General features: G+C 44.6%; 1 protein-coding gene across 2 annotated transcripts; it reads left to right on the top strand.

Moving 5' to 3' along the window:
- fancc (FA complementation group C) lies at positions 1-17,187 on the top strand. Of its 2 annotated transcripts, XM_076165100.1 has the most exons (15): positions 1-130; positions 1,921-2,160; positions 3,615-3,702; positions 3,976-4,070; positions 8,127-8,234; positions 8,365-8,429; positions 8,551-8,715; positions 8,813-8,966; positions 11,331-11,386; positions 11,562-11,661; positions 12,439-12,514; positions 13,662-13,764; positions 14,957-15,131; positions 15,934-16,137; positions 16,473-17,187. In XM_076165100.1, exons 2-15 carry the CDS (start codon positions 1,963-1,965, stop codon positions 16,635-16,637), a joined length of 1,752 nt encoding a protein of 583 aa, XP_076021215.1. In that variant the 5' UTR covers positions 1-130; positions 1,921-1,962; the 3' UTR covers positions 16,638-17,187. The 2 variants fall into 2 exon arrangements, with proteins under 2 accessions (XP_076021215.1, XP_076021216.1); XM_076165101.1 differs by lacking the exon at positions 1-130 and having other exon boundaries at positions 1,317-2,160.
- The last annotated feature ends 286 nt before the right edge of the window (positions 17,188-17,473 follow it).

Raw genomic sequence — 17,473 nt, 5'->3', positions numbered from 1 at the left:
TTCAGTTTGTTTATTTCGCGGGGACACAGAACCGAGCTGATGTTTGTTGATATGGCGAAGATGAGTGGATGTATTTCAATCTTTAGCTTTGTAATGATATCAGTTTGACTCCTGGGATTATTATTTGCAGGTATTTTATGGCTGAATTTGCGTAGTTAGTGGTAAACAAGCTAACAAGCTAGCTGGGGAGGCACCGGGAGCTTTCAGAAGTGCCGGGAGATGGATGAGGAGCAGAATGTTTTAAAGTACAGTTTTGACACAGTGTAGCTCACAGAATGTAAGTCTTTGTGTCTTTAGATGGTGCTGACTTCATTTTGTGTCTTTTGTGTCTGTGTGGTGTGCTTCAGCTGTTGCATCTCATCGTTTTGCTTAGTTGTTGATGTTAAAGTTTTGCTTCAACAGCTTCATTAACTACAAACATATAGTGTTGGTATTATATTTCTCTCAAATACAGACCGTGCTGACTAATTAGAGGTGTGAACTACATTACAACGCAAGTACATGTAGCCTTTAACATAGGTACATAAAACCAAACTGTTCTGTTTATTGGCAGTAGGTAAATGTTGATTCAAGCTTTACTGAATCCAGTTCTTGTTTAATATGATACGCAGCATGCTGAATCACACATTTTTAGAGAGAGACCTTTAACTGATTTGATTATTCAAAAATAATGTCAACATCTTATAATTGGAACAGCAAACTGCCCCTTACCCAAAGTCCACAAGCTTGGTTTAACAAATCCTCAGAGATCATATTTGAACAGTCACATCTTGTTCCTGAGAGAGAGAGAGAGAGAGAGAGAGAGAGAGAGAGAGAGAGAGAGAGAGAGAGAGAGAGAGAGAGAGAGAGAGAGAGAGAGAGAGAGAGAGAGAGAGAGAGAGAGAGAGAGAGAGAGAGAGAGAGAGAGAGAGAGAGAGAGAGAGAGAGAGAGAGAGAATATGTACATGCCAACAGTACACATGCTGTAATCTGTGTGAGATAGAGTGTGTGTGTGTGTGTGTGTGTGTGTGTGTGTGTGTGTGTGTGTGTGTGTGTGTGTGTGTGTGTGTGTGTGTGTGTGTGTGTCTTTTCCAGTTCTTTCCACCTCTTTCCATCTCTTTACGGAAAACCCAGCACAAATCAACAAGAGGCATTTGTTCCTAATATGGTCATGCATTTTTTTTCTCCCCTAAAATGAGTATTTATGTATTCACATCAAGGAGCCATAGGGGGTTTCCTGCAGAGAAGATGGCAAGACATTAAACAAATGTTTTATAATGAGCTGATCATAAAACACAACCCTGTGGTGTCCCCCACAGACACATTGTCATTATGGCTCAAAACAACAAACACACACATGCACACACAAGTTTCAGACCAGCTACACAAAACACATCCTCACACACATATTTGTGATCGCCCCCCCACCGCTATTTTCTCCTCATCATAAAAGGTGAAGAATGTGCTGTTTATTTCTCAGTAGGCCTTGATGTGTGTGTGTGTGTGTGTGTGTGTGTGTGTGTGTGTGTGTGTGTGTGTGTGTGTGTGTGTGTGTGTGTGTGTGTGTGTGTGTGTGTGTGTGTGTGTGTGTGTTATAACCCGAGGCGCGCTCCCCTTGAGTTATAAAGTTATTGGTTAGGTTGTGGTAGTTAGAGTTGATTAAAATAGTTTGCCATCATGTATTTGCACCGATTTCTGCTCTCTTAGAAACTGGCACATAACAAATTGGCCACACACATAGCATACATTATTACAATATCCACCTGAGGGTCAAGACGTGTGTGATTTAGACCAAGTTGTTTTACTATTGGGGAAAGTTTTGATGATGGCATGTGGGTGAACACTGTTAATGTGACAAATTGTTGCTTGCAGATAGTTGCAGCTTATAGCACAAAGTAATGAGGGAGTCACTTATATCTGTCAAATCCTGATCTCTTTCAGCTCTGTCAGAGTAAATTGAGCTCCAGCAGCCCTTCCAGCCCCATGTCTCAGCTCCAGCCACCAACCCAAGCCCAACAAGGGGCAGAGCCGTTGCTAAGCGTCCAGGAGATGCAGTTCTGGTTGGGGAAAGCCGTGGCCTGGGGCCAGGTGGAGAGCCCAGATGCTCAGAAAGACACTTGCCTGCACATGAGCAGACTGAAGGATTTCCTGCAGCTCCTTCTCACACACATCAGCAACATGGTGAGTGGATATAATACAGAGAATTGAACATAAGGCATCTTAATTTAATAATTCAAAGGGACTCAGATTTGAGTCTTTTATGTCCCAGATTCTCATATTGTCTCATGATATAGTCTGCACATTTTTCCGGCGCTACACACAGTAGCACATGAACCAAATTAGAAGAGTTAATCAGGCCGACCAGCCAAATGGATCTCTGATTGATGAAGCAGTAAGTTACTTAAAACATTAGCACGTCTCGTACACAAACGCAAACATGCACACACTCAGTGGAGGCCAAGACATGAACAGTGAGCCCAGCGTTCGCAGGGTGGTGTAACAGAGGCGGCTCTGTGCTGAGCAGAGGCTGCGTATGTCTGGTTGGCAGCACTGCGATGTGGAGTTACGCAGGTAATGGCCGCATTGGGACCTCCAGTGCTAACCTAATGTATCCCCCTATCAACGAGGCAGAGGGCAGGAGGGCTGCACAGCTCCCAGAGTCCAATGTGGTTGGACCAGGCCTGCTCCTTCCTCATCTTCCTTACTTCCTATTCATTCTATTCTATTCTATTCTATTTATCTATCTGAAATCATTTTAGAGGTGTGCTATATGTTTTCCTATCAGATGCATCTGTTCACCTGGCTTACTTTCCTCACACTTCCCTTCTGCCTTGGCAACTTTATATGTATATACAGTCAATTATAAGACTCACTATTGTGTAGCTCGGTCATTGTTAGTGTCAGTCTGGAAGTGCGTCCACCAGGATGTCCGTATGTGTAGAGAGAAAAGAGTGGTAATATAATTGTTCTTCCTAGCAGTGGGCTCATAAAAGAGCAGATGATTATCTGAAAGAGGGTAAACTGCTTTACAAAGTCTCAGAGGTTTGTCCCAATCTCACCTTGTATATTCTGTTCTCAAATGCCAAGAGATTTTCAACATGTTTTCTTTATCTTATCAAACTAGAGCTAAAGCAAAACAAGGTCTTATTTACATTCTGATAGGGTTAGTTTTAGGGTTTGAAATGTGCATTATGTGGCTTTCAAACTTTTCTGGACTTTTTCATTGGCTGTGAGGTGAAATTAATCACATGGTCTGTTGTTGTGAGCCAGACAAACAAGCTCACACACACACACACACACACACACACACACACACACACACACACACACACTAAAAGCAGTTATACAGTTCTTGCGCCCTGTGTTCTGCTCTGTGTATGTCACACTGTTGTTCCATTGTGGGAGTTGTGATGTGACATTGTACATCTTGCTTAAAAGATGTACCAGGTACATTGGTATTATTCTGTACACCTGTGGACATGTCTGTTAATAAACTCTCCCCCCTCAGTCATTAAATACACTTCATTTATAACTATTGGTTAACAGTTATAAATAAAGGTCAACCTTATATTTCACACAATACAATATAGAATTATCTTTCTGCTTTGTCTGGATGTCTGTGTTCTGTTTTTAAGTGCTCAACTTCCTTGGCCATTGAGAGGCTGCCCCTCCTCGGCCAGCTGCTGGGCCGCCTGTGCTGGAACCCTTATGTCACTGCTGACGGTGAGTGCACCCTTGGGAAACCTTTCTCTCTATCAGCACAGGGCAGCAGTGGATGAAGGGTCACTGTCATGGCCCCATTCTGAACTGCTTCAGTCTCTGAGATCTTCCAAACAGACAAGGATGATGTAAATGCTTTTAATCAAACAACATTATTCCTGTATATAATACAAGCTAGGAATCTACCATCTCCTCACTCTGCTCTCTTCCACATTGAGAACCAGGACATTTTTTGACTCTAATTAAGAACTCGGTGTGTTGTGGTGTTGCTTACAGCTACAAGCAGAGGGCTTCTGCTGGAGAGTGTGTGGAAGCTGCACTCTGAGCATCCAAGGACTGCTGTGGAGAGGAAAGCCAACCAGTGGATACAGGTATGCAGGTGGAATGTACATTTGCCTTTATCTTCACTAAATAATACAGCCAAGACATCACAAGTACTTCACCTTCTTTAAAGCCATGTTTTGCTGTAGTGATTTCTGTTAAACCTGTAAGATAAGGTAGGAGGAAATGCTGCTTAAAGTTGGGCAACACTGGTCACAATTGAAGCAAGTAAAAGATGCATGAGGCTTAAAAGACTGGAAAGTATTTAAAATAATGGTGAAGTGGAGCTGTGGGAACGCTCATACTGAACATTGGTAATCTTAAATCTTCATCCCTTTGGCGTTTATGTGCTAATTAGGTTGAAACTGGACAGATTCAACATACAGAGTGACTGTGTGTCCCCATATAAATACTCCTTCAACTCCCTGTCAGATGCTGAAGAGATGTTTTTCTGGTCTAATTTACTTTTAATAGGAGTTCTCATGCCAGCCCTGTGTCTGTGCGCGCGCGCGCTTGTGTGTGTGTGTTTGTGTGTGTGTGTGTGTGTGTGACAAAGAAGATGAACAGGGTAGATTGAGTCTGTGAAGTTAGTGTAATCCTTTGTACTCTAAAACTATAAACCCTGTTTTGAAAGTATAATTAAAACTGACAGTTTCACTCCCACTTGTCACCAAAGAGGGATCAGCATTTATATTACGGTTTGTTGCTCCTGCTTACTGTGTGACTTTACTGTGCTTTTACACCACCACAAAAACAGGGAAACTCAACAGAGAGATGCAAAGGTTCTGAGATTATAACTCAGAGAGGGTTCACACAGATGGCTAGGGATAAAACAATGTGGAACCTTCACATTTTTGCCAGATTAAGTGCACGTTTGTATTCTTTTGATTCATTTTGCTAATTAAAACCGTCCCGTGAAAGTAATCTTTTGATTTCACCAGATGGTCTTTGACCTATAAGAGGGGAAGTGGAGGGCATCTGTGCAAGGTAGCGTTTGTATCCGTGTAGGAACGTGTATCTGCAAGGACCTTTTCCAAAACATGTGTCTGCAAAAGTACAAGTACACACGTGTGGGTTCTGCTTCTTTATTCCATTGTGAAGAACTTTGCTGACAACTAAACTTTATAAGAGGTGAAATTGTGTAACATTCATCACAACAATCACATTAATTGCACTTTGATGAGCACTTTAAAACAATGTAGGTCCATGCTGTACCTCAACTTTGTACAAAAGTAAATGCTCTAAGTAAACAGAGTAGAATTCAGGGTTTCCAGGTGCAACTCCTACAAAAAATGTAAAAGTATGTAAACGTATAAACATCGCAGCAGCTTCTCCCCTTCCTCCTTCACCACCGAAGACACTTTCACTCCCCGCAAACCAAAGGAATAATGGCTTAGTGCATATTCACCACAGCTCAGACTGTCGGGAGAGGGCAGATGTGTGGTTTTAGGCCTGAGAATCTGCCTCTGCCTCTGTCTCTGTCTCTGTCTCTGTCTCTGTCTCCGTCTCTCCATGTCTCTGTCTCTGTGTTGTGTGGTGCTGCCTGTCCTGGAATGCAGATTGCAGCCTGTTTTCTGTTAGCTCCGTCTGATCTCGCTCCCCAACATTGTTGTCTCGCTGCCTCCACAGACTACTGACGGTCTGCGTGTTTGCTTGAAGTGGCACCTTAATCGCTTTGCGTCTGCGTGTGTGTTTCTCCATGTGCTCCTATAGGTTTCCTTACGTGTCTGTGCGTTGCTGCTACTGTATTTATTGTGCCGCGCCACATGTTTTCGTCCTCCCTCAGCTCTTGTAGGGTTCAGAGTATTTTTCCACCCCTTCCCCTTGCTCTTTTTCCCACATCTGAGTCTTCTCACACAGTTTGATGACTGCTGGCACGGTGACCATAGCTGAAGGCAATATCAGATAATGTTTTGCTCAATTGCTCTGTTTCTCTACTTTCTCAGGACCACACAGTGCCACGGCACCACGGCATGATGTTTGAGGAGATAAACACAACATGAGGATATTATTAGAGGGCAGGAGGATGCTGTGTTTGATAGCTTAATCTTCGAGGTGTCTCTTAATAGCCTCACACAGGGTGAACCACAGGTGGGCTTGAAAGTCAGCGTGGCTCCTCTCCAATCTTTAAAGACGCTTTTCTTAAGCCTCTTTGCTCATTGAATCTTACTTGGTGTTTAATTTGGAAATGAGAGTGCTTTTGATGGAATGATGCTCCACGTTTATCTCTCTGTCTTCCCGTGTGTGTGTGTGTGTGTGTGTGTGTGTGTGTGTGTGTGGTCTGTCTTCCAGCAGCCCTTACTAACTGTTATTATCGTCTACATGTCTTCCCTTCTGCTTAATTTTACATTGTGATTGTAGATGTGAGATAACTGTGAGGATATTATACTCAGTCCAGGGTTGTCACGGTGATCAGCTGATGATGTACAACACTGTTCCGAGTTTGCAGTCGGTGACGCTGCCGGGCATCTGTGAGCCACGGCGCTCACTGTGGTCTCTAATTTAATAAGTTTGCATCATGGTCCAGAGATTCCTGCGCTCCCTCTTCCCGATCGTATCGTCTCTACTCCACTGTGCTGTTCTGACCCTCACAGGCTGCACTTGAGTCTTTCATTGATTTTGGTAGAATTTGATCAATGTATTGAATTTGTATCAATTGTAACTGACGGCAGGCAGAGGCACCCATCAAGACCGGCCCAAATATTTCCCTTCTCTTTTCATTTAAGGTTTACGGAGGGATGATTCCAGCGCTGGCAGCACGTCGAAGACCTTTAAACCAGCACGGCCGCTGCTTTCAATTAGAGAAAAATGAGTTTTGACCTAAAGTATCTGCCATCCATTTACCCGTTTGCCCCTGGTCCCATTCCTCTGGTGACCACACCCCATCTCACACTCGGCCCTTTGCACTGTGTTCCATTCTCTCCTCGCCATTCCTTCTAACCAGTCTTCCGTTCCTTTCCTTTCTCTCCATCCCCCAGCCCCACTCTTCCTTTCCTACCCACTGTGGGATGAGTGTGAGCGGTTTTTGCATGTACTCAATGTGCAGGGTTTGAGGGTGCTCAGATGGTAGTGATTGGGGCTGTTGTGAGAGACTGTGGAGGGTAAGCATCCTAGCGTGCTGTAGGCCCGGACAAAGAGCCAAAGAAACCACACAGCTCCACCACCAGCACTGCACAACTCCACTGCATGGGAGTTTTGCTTTACTTTGTTTTTGTTCTCTCTCTCTCTCCCTCTCTCCACAGACCTCTCCCAGTCTGTCTCCCTCTGTCTCCCTCCTTCTACACTTTGACCCTCTTTTATCTGAAGCTGGAAAGGGATTTGTAATATTTTTGGTCCTTGCTTGTATGTGAGGAAGTTTCGGTGTTTTTGTTTCAGTGGCGTTGTGAAAACAGACGTGTGCTGGAGATGCAATGCTACGGCTATTTCCGTGGGATCATACTTGCCAGCTCTTATCAGGGAATCGACTTATTATGGCTCAATAAAGCACTGAATAGAGCTGATTGTCTGAACTTAATCCTGATAACACCCTAATATGACTGTGGGACTGGAGGCTATGTGGCTTCTTATAGATTCTTTAAAACTGCCACATTAGAAGTAAGACAGGTCGACAGGTGGGGAAAATATGTGTGATGATGAGGATTATTCTTCACTGAAATGCCTAAAATGCTGACAGATTGGGAGCCACTCTGGTAGGATTTGGACTCACACACCTCTGACGTGCTCCCTCTCTGTTCCTTTGTTCCTCTCACAGATGAGAGTCAGCGGCAGAGTTTATTAGTGTGATTTTATCAGTGAATGATGAGGCCCCTCCTGAAAAATGCTTGTTAAAACACCAAGGCCCCCATAATGAAGAGTGTTGATTTTTGAAGTCGCTCATATGTTCCCCATACATTCTCACTTACTGGAATGCCTTTTTAATCCCCTCATGTGGTTCAAATGATGTGAGGCCAATAGCGGAGTCATCCTTTCCTCCACTAACTAATGAGCTTTTATGTTATGGATCCGGGGGGCTTGAGCTCACTGTGTTAAAGCCTCGTCCACTCTTACACAAATACAAGTGAAGTGACGATAATCCGCTGCACATTGTGTTTGTAATCCTTCTGCAGAAAGTGTTGCGTCTGCTCATTACTGAAGAAGACAACCCTGCAGCTGTGGCGTTGGTGAAGCACGTGGGTGGATCATCAAACCAGTATCATCTCAAAGTCCTGAAGAAGGTACTGGATCTTCATCGCTGCTGTTCCGGGGGGTTTTTTTCCCACTATCAGTGCTGATTTCTGGTCTGGAGTTGATATGTTTAGAATTATCGACGCATTCATGCCAATTGTCCCGTTCCTGACTTTTCAGATGGTGGCGCTGCTGTCGGCTAAAATTGGGAAGGGCTGCGATTCTCCCAGTGATGTAAATCAAAGGTAAACCAAAGGAACCATCCGCACCACCAACACAGTAGCTAACATGTACAAATGTAAGTATTAAGGTCATTTTGATGGAAGTTGTCAAAGCTTTAACTTTTAGGGAAATGTCTCTCCACAGGTGTTCTTGCGACAGCGTTCTGGCCGCCTCAGAGGTTTGTATCTCCCTGGTGTCTTGTCCTGAGGCCGCTCCTCTATTTGCTGCATTGCTGCAGCGGCCGGCGACTTGTGGCAAGGCAGTTCTCAGTGAGGACTTCCTGGATGCTCTCAGTTCCGCCTACACCAGGTAGGGTAACAATGCAACAGTATTTGTTTTCAGAAACTACACAACAAAGCCATATATAAATGAATTTGTCGCTTTTTGGTGCTTTTTCCCCTTCCAGTAAGTGCCTAGACTTGGAGGAACAGGCGGTTGTCTCTCTCTGGTATCATAGTCTGTCCAGCCTGCAGGGGGCAGTGCTCAGTCTGCTGGAGTGTGTGCTCACCAACACCGGGGCCGCACCACCATCAGAGCAACTCCTAGCAGAGTCGCTGCTGGTGAGTAATATCTCTAAACTCGAATTTGTGATTCATCAAAAGTCTCTTTGCCGTCCAGAACTACATGTGTTGCAACTCGTAACTTAATTGTCAAGTTTGGAATATGTCAAACAACATCATCTGCCCAGGGAAGCCTAATCGAAGTACTTCACTCTTCAAGCACAGGTCAGAGCAGAGTTAGTGCGTGTCAGGTTTATTAAACAAACCCTGTGAGACTGTTCAATCAAACACAAAGGCCTCCGTTGACCTTCGCAATCACAGTGATATGATGTGTGCAATGTAGCGCCATTTTACAATCCACAGTTGGCAGCTGGACTGTTTGTAAATTGTTGAAGTAGGGCCTGTTAGATGCGTTTGTTTATACTTCAATCAATTGATGTAATTTGACTCATCTGCCCTAAGTTATTGCACATTACGTCAGATCTCAGTCTTCACTCCACATGGCCTTTGAACCACTTTATAAACAGTGAAGCCAAACTGAATGTCGTGCTTTCTCCTTTTATAATGAGGTTTGCAGTTGCTCTGTTTTCACATGTTCTGTTGCTGGAAACCTTCCATTGCTTTTTTGACAGATCTTTTGTTAGTTTTGCCTGACTGACTTGCAGCAGTTGGCTTTGCTCTGCATGCGTCTCACATCGTTTGGCTCCCTTCAAACTGCATCTCACATCATTTGGCTCCTGCTTAGACACTTGAGTTGTAGTAGTGAACTCTCTGTCGCATGTCCCCTCTCACATCGTATACTGGAACTTGGGAGCCTTGCAAAATCATATTCTTAAGTACCTTCCAACCAGAAAGTGGTAACAGGGAATTGCATTCTTTTGATTTTGCTACCGAGTTCTGTTATTCAAGGAGCACAAATACAAAGTAGAAGTCAAACAGTGAGGCTACACACTGTGTCTGAGTGTGACCATAGAACCTCTCTGCCTGCGGTAACATCCAGAAACCAGACACAACACAGTCCTGTCTTAACTCTGCACACTTACATACTTAAAGAGATTCACTGGTAGATGCTTCTCAGATGTGTGTGATCGTGAGTCGTCCCTTGCGCGATTTGTGACGCAAAGAAGAAGAAGAAGCGTACTCCCGTGCTTCCCTCTCTCACACTTGTTTAAACTGCAATCAGAATTTGGGAAACATGGAATTAGGCTCGCATTCCTCTTCTGGGTTTGCACCCCCCCATGATCCAATGAGACACAGGCCCAATAACAATAAACACTCACTTCCTGGGCCTGTGTGCCAAAAACAGGATGTTTGCTGAGTGTTGTAATTGACCCTCCCTGAAGTGTGAGTGCTAAGGTATGGAGGGAGATGCTGCTAAGAACCATCTGTTTCCACTAGGCTAGCATGACTGCTTACACACGTGTGTCCACACGGGTATGAAGCCTCACAAACGCAGATGCACACTGATGTACATAAACACACATGCCAACCTTTTGTTTATGCCAGACAGCCGCAAAGATGCAGAGCCCGTTTGAGTGATGTCGTTGGCTGACCTGAATGGACAGGAAAGGAACTAAACAACACAAACTGTTTGATTTGCGGGACGTTGCGTTGTTGTAATGATGCCTGTTAAACACTGGGTGGGGCCATTTGCTCTTACTGACTTCACTGTGACTGATTGGTCTTCTCATGTTGCAGTTTCTCAATTGAAAGGGTCAGAATTGTCTGGATGAAATGGAAAAAGCCTTGTAGTGGCCCTTCGTGAAAACATGTCAGTGTTGATTGCTTCACGTTTAGCAATGCAGTTACAGTTAGCAAATGAATATTGTTTTAACATCATTGCATACGGTTTACTACACGTTTAGCAACTTCTAAAGGTCCTGAGGAATGTTGTGAACCGGATTAAATATCTGTGCTACATCCTTTGAACTTTCTTCTACTGTTTTCACGCTAGAATTGAACGCCTGTAGGGCCGCCGGCATGTGCTCCTCCTCTAGTGAGGCTCATTCCTCTGAAGAAGAGTGCGGGTGAGAGGGAGCATAATTAGGGTTGTTGGGTTTAGAAGATATTAAAACAGAGAGGGAGGCAAGCACGAACCCTGCATCTGTCCTATGTTTGCACTGGGGCATTTTAGAACGTGTGAAATGTAAAACACATGAGGAGCACACATTGGACAGATGAGAGAATGAGTGTGTGTGGTGTGTGTGTGGGTGGGGAGGACTGACAGAATAGTAAAGTTAATGGAGAGAGAGTGAGAACATCAGATTTGTTTGTGATGTAACAGTGACATCCAGTGGTCACTATTGTGGATGTAAGTTAATGTACTGTATGTTGGTACACATGTAGACCTATAAGATATATAATCTCTGTTTAACTTATGACATAAGTGGATACATTTGTCCTGATTGTTTTGCTGCATTCCAGCCTAAAGCCTGCGCTCAGCACTGCTCCATATTCTTGGTTGTAAACGACATTTTCAGGTAAGTTGATCCTGTATGTTTGTGTTTGTTTTCAAGTTCTTTGTTGATGTGCTGAGATAACATCACAAGTGTGTGTGTGTGTGTGTGTGTGTGTGTGTGTGTGCGTGTGTGTGTGTGTGTCTGTGTCTGTGTCTGTGTCTGTGTGTGTGTGTGTGTGTGTGTGTGTGTCTGACAGGTCCATCCTTAGGCAAGCGGAAGGATGCGAGTCTATTCGGTCTCTGATCCAAACCTTTAGCAGCTGTTTCCTCAGGGAGGCGACGCTGCTGCAGACTCAGGTGGGCCTGATGTGGGGGTCGACTTTGGTGAACGTTAGATTAGTTTTCAGTCTGTGTTTGGGTAATGAAGTCGGAATGGAAACACAAATTAAGTACTGAGGCGTAACTCTGTACGGAGAGGAACTAGGCTCTGTTGTGTTCTTCTTGTTGTTGAGTTCAGCATCATGGAAGATAAGATCATCACTTTTGCACGTGCAGTGCAGGCGTGTGTGTGTGTGTGTGTGTTTTCTCATCTCGCTTCTGGGAATAAGAGGATGTACGATTACGTTTCCTTGGTAGGCAAATCCACATAGTGTTTGATGAAGAGTCTACATCACTTGATCGCCAGTAGGACAATAAGTTAAGAAACAACTGACTGATGGACAACAAATCCAATTTGCTTTCCAATCATCATCTTGCCTGCGTTGTGTGCAAACTGCTGTGGACCCGTCAGCCTCTACAGACCCTCACACACACGTCACCGTGCTGTACAGCGTCTGCACTGTAGACCACCATCCATCAGCTTATCATGTGGATGTGTTGGGTTGTTGAGTTTTCTCCTCTGTTCACCAGTAGGTGGCAGCGCTGCAGTGTATTTGCACTAGATTCATTTTTAATGGCTCACCGCACTTAACACTACCTGTTACACACTACATTACACATTACCACCTACTACTATCATGCTTATGTAGCCTAAATGAAAGTCCATCTTTCAGGCTTAAACCATTATGATCACCATTTTGTATTTTGATAAAGAGAGAGAAACACATGTGTATAATGTTGCTTCTGTTGTTTCAGGAGCACGTATCTTTGAAGGCTTTCTTCCCACGTGCACCTCAGGCTCTACTTCTACCCCTCCTGACCCAACCATCAGGTCAGTGTGTGTACACAGAACTACACTCTCGTGCATGTGCGAATGTGCGGCTGACACACGGCACAGAAGCCTGCATTGTGACAGAAGAGAGAGCCTTGGTCCTGGCATTCTTTAACACTTTGCAAACATCGCTGAAAGAATGAATGGGTTCTTGTCCTTCATCAATCAATACTGAGGTAATACTTGACTTTGTGTTTCAAGTCAAATATGAGAGATATGGTATGATGTGAGTCAGAAAAGGGAAGCTGAAGCGACAACAAACTCCTGTGTGATTGATTTGGGTTCCCTGCACACACACAAGGTTCCTTTAGCAGGAATGAGCAGAGCGTACAGATCTATACCTCGTCTTTAGCTCCAGCTGATACTACCTGTTATGTAGAAACCGTATTTGTGTATGGAAATCTTTGTTTCCTGGAGAGATGCTGGTGTAGGTGAGTGCTAGGTCACAGCGGTGCAGTGCTGCTTATCAGTGTGTGCCCAGACCGGCCTGTAGGCAGGAATGATTTACATGAATGGAGCCATTTAGGGACACACTGGAGCCAGGCCAGAATTCTGAGTTAATTATTACTGCGTGTGTGTGTGTGGTGAAGGGCCATTTTTCACCGGAGACTGAATGGAAATGGGGCCTGAAAAATAGAAGATTCTAGGCTTATCAAGATTTGGCAAAAGTTGTAAATTAAGAGCTGTAAAAGCCGAGAGGTTACAGTTAAGCCTCTGCATGAGAGAGGGCCAGGAAATATATGCCTCAGAGTTAGCTGGGCGCTCACATGACACAAGAGAAGGTGTGGCCGTTTAGCTCAAATCTGTCTGTTTTTGGTTGGAAAGTTATCTCTCACAGATCACTGCTTTGGTAGCGCTCAGGCACAACATGTGACTGCATCCCTCCGGCCATTTAGACAGAGGAAAACACAGGAAGAACTGATTGCTGGCTGCCTTTTATCCGGTTCTGCTTGGGGGAAGCCTGTGTCCTTTTTCTTTTTCCTTACCCTCCAAACAGCACTAAATGTACTCTTTTACTTGGGGATATTCAGCGTCCTGAGCAGCATTAATAGCTGTTTTGGAATCATGTGTGAGCTGATTGAGAAAATGCAAATTTGTGCGAAAATAGACAATTGTCACCATATTCAATCTGAATGTGCACATCCAGAGATGCCTCAGGAGTCCCGGAGACGTCACCTGATCTGGCTCAGCGGCTCATTACGGAGACTGACAGAGGAGGAAGAGGAGGGAGACGAAGACGGAAGCTCTAGGTTAGAGAGAGAACGAGCGCACATGAACTCATTTTCATCTGATAGATCTGTCATCCTGCTTCTATGCTTCTGTGCCACTTACTCCTATTGTTTTAGCTCTGACTATTGCTGTTACTATCAGGATTATTACTATTATTATTATTATTCAGCTCAGTGTAAATGGAATAGGATTAGGCCGGCCAAATACATCATTCTACTGAAGACACTGAAGACAGTAATGTCCCTATAAGACCGATACTTAAGATCCACTTTCTAATTAGCTTCACAGTGAAATGATTCTCCTGTTCACCTGAAACGTCATCATCTCCTAACTGGCGCCGTGCCGACATGTGGCGGTCTGAGGGTCGTGTCAGGGCGCCTGGTTGCTTCACGCTCACTCGTCTAGTTTCCATTAGTTGTTGTTAGGGCGGTTAGTCTGATGTTTTCTCTACATCACTGCAGATTGGTCCTGCTGCACTGTGTGGCTCATCCCAGCGCTCATTAGGGAAGGTTGGCGGCCGAGAGAGAAAAGCGCTGGAAAGTGCAAAAAGGGAGAAAGGGAAGGAGAGTGGACAGAGTGAGCAGATATGAGAGGGAAACAGGACCGATTGATAAAAACAAGAGAGTGAAAGAGAGACATGACTCGATGGAGACGGCTGACTTGAGACCCTGCAGCTGCGGTTTGTAATACTTCCCTTTATCCTCACCGCTTTTCCATTCTGGAGCCACATCACCATGCAAAATTCCCAAAACATTGTTTTGAGCCAGCGGTGGGAAAGTACAATGTTGTGTTGCTCCGAGCAAAGATGCAGCTGCCAGGGCCTACAGAGGGGCGCTGGTAACGTCTGGGAGCCAAGAGGAAAGAGGGAGATGAGGAGGGGAGAGCGGTAATGACAGAATTAGGAGAGAGTGAGATCTTTATCCCTCTGCTAACCTCAAGAAATGGACGCTCTGCTGCAGCTGTGCAGCTCTGATTTCGCTCTCTCTCTTCTCTCTCTTTCTCACTCTCTCTCTCTCGTTCTCTCTTTCTCTTTCTCTCTCAGTATTGTGTTGTTGCTTCCATCCTAACCCACTCATAATGTAGAAATGTAACATAGAAACCTTCCCATAGATCATCCTCCGAGTGTTTGATTGTACTTACTTGTGTGTACAGTGGACACTACCTCATGTTGTGTGTTTGAGCTTCAGTGGTTGTGTTCCTGCTCCTCCTCAGCAGGCAGCAGGAGGTGTTTGAGTCCTGGTTCCTGCTGGTTCAGTGCGCCCACTGGGTGCATGCGGCTCTCCAGCTTCTGGTGATGGCAGCGCCTGAAGACTGCGAGCCGCTACTGTGGCTGCTGACTTTCTACCACCACCCCACTAACAGGGGGCACTGCAGGGCATCACAGCTGGTAACATCTTCCTCCAATGCGTTCCTGAATGTTGGTTTTATATCATTTGTATCTCCCCCTCCAGTTCTGGGTTAGTTTGCGTGTAGAAAGTCTTGACTGAGCCGGACGTTTTTGGATATTTCTTACCGTTTTACTGCCAAAGTTGAGTGGGTGTGGCTCATCCAAACGTCCTGTGAATCATGAATCAATCGGTCTATTGTGACCAATCCCTGTGGACATGAGCTCTCTCTACTTTATGCTAAAAAAGAAACATCAATCTACCTGATGGTGGCGCTTTAAGAACAACAGTTACCTTTTGCAGACAGAGCGCTTCTCGGCATCAGCAGAGGTATGAGCTCTGTAATAGTAAGTATTAAGTATTGACGCCACTCATAACGTTTGCTGTGGTGTGTGCGTTGACTGCTGTGGATGCACAGCACTGTCACACACTAACACCACAATATGGAAAGTGTATTATGTGCGTTTATCAGGCGTTTCCTCAACAAGAGCTACCAAAGAAACTCAAAGCTGATTAAGACATCAGGTGATTAATTATGGATGAGGCCTATCTGAGTGTGAGACAGATAAAAGAGAGAGAGATCCAGGGGGGAGACAGCGGTGGGCGATGTCGTATTGATTTCTCTGAGTGTGTCTGGCTTGCTGAGTTGAGTTTCGTCTCTCTGTGTCCCGTCTGTTCTCCTCCTCTTATAAAACCTGCTGAGACTCCCGGTGATGTCACTTTCTACAGTCTTCAGTCGCTCCTGAGCGTTGTTGTCTTTCCTATCCTGTCATCAATCACTGATCATAAATGTACATCTTCCAGGTGCGTGCCAGAGAAGCACTGAGCCACCTGCAGGGCCTCTTCACAGCCGCCACTCATCCGCTTCCAGTCAGCCGCCTGCAGTCATTGGTTGAGCTGCTGTCACCTGATCCTCAGCAGCCATCAGTATTGATCATCAGCCTCTTAGTCAACTTTGCCATTTTCTCTCAACTGCCACAGAGTGGATCAACAGAACTTTTACAGAAGGTGAGGAAACGATCTGCCCCCTCAAACTCTGTACTCCAGTCATTCATGTAGGTTTGCACCATAAAGAAAACAAATGGATTTTTAAAAAGTTGAAGAAAATGCTTAAACAATCCAGACTTTATTTTTATAGTGATCTTCCATGATTGAATTTAGCTACGATGAAATGTCCAAATATTATCTTAGTGCTATTGACGTGTGTGTGTGTGTGTGTGTGTGTGTGTGTGTGTGTGTGTGTGTGTGTGTGTGTGTGTGTGTGTGTGTGTGTGTGTGTGTGTGTGTGTGTGTGTGTGTGTGTGTGTGTGTGTGTGTGTGTGTGTGTGTGTGTGTGTGTCCAGGTGGTAGAGCAGTGTGGGTGTGTTGCTGAAGCGGCATCTGTCCTCAGCTCAGTGGAGTTGAGACTAAACGGAGGGAGCAGTTTATCAGGCGATGCTAACAGAGTTCAGCTCAGGATCAAGGCTCTGCAGAGCATGCTTACACTTATCCATACGGAGCCCTGCTGAGAACTGAACACACTCACACATGCACACATGAAAGGTGAGACTAAAAACACACACACACACACACACACACACACACACACAGTGAGTTCCTCCTGGCTGAGGGCAGTTCAGGCCATGTTTGCTGAAAGACATATTTACTTGTGTAAATATGCAACGGTACAAAGACAGTGTGTCAAAACAACACAGCAAGGACAGATTATGTTGAGAGGATGCAATTATACACACACACACACACACACACACACACACACACACACACACAACACAGCTAAGGGGCCTTCAAGGACACATCAGCAGTAACACATCCCACAGCAAAGAAGCACAGTGTCAGGTCAGATCATCACACACACACACACACACACACACACACACACACACACACACACACAATATGATCCTGCAAACTACACATGCTGATTTGGAGGCTTTCAGTTTGAAGAGAAGGATATATGTATAAATACTATTTGTTATTGTTATTATTCTATTGTATTGTATTGTTCACAAAAAAGTATTCAATTGATCATACATGTAACTAAAAATAATAAAACTATGAGTCAATGTATCGTCTGATTCTTTCAGTCCTGTGGAATGTTTGAATCTTCCACCACAGACCAGCAGACACACTGTGATGGTCTCCAGTCTGAATGAGGAGAATCCACAGTAAAAACAGAATTCATGTTGTAGCGTTTACAGAGTAACAGCCGGTAATGAAGCTGATCTCTGCCGGCGTATTTTATTTATACGGATGTACAATAGAACACAGTCATTCTCAACAAGGATATTTTTAGGACATGGCAAGTAACAACAAAATATATAAAAGGAATCAAATAAGGTCA

The sequence above is a fragment of the Genypterus blacodes genome, unplaced genomic scaffold (assembly GCF_046128005.1).
Source record: "Genypterus blacodes isolate CSIRO-AG114 ecotype Tasmania unplaced genomic scaffold, CSIRO-AGI_Gbla_v1 ptg000141l_1, whole genome shotgun sequence".
Lineage (NCBI taxonomy): Eukaryota > Metazoa > Chordata > Actinopteri > Ophidiiformes > Ophidiidae > Genypterus > Genypterus blacodes.
Note: the sequence above shows the minus strand (reverse complement) of the source record. Positions and strands in the feature narration are given on the sequence as shown.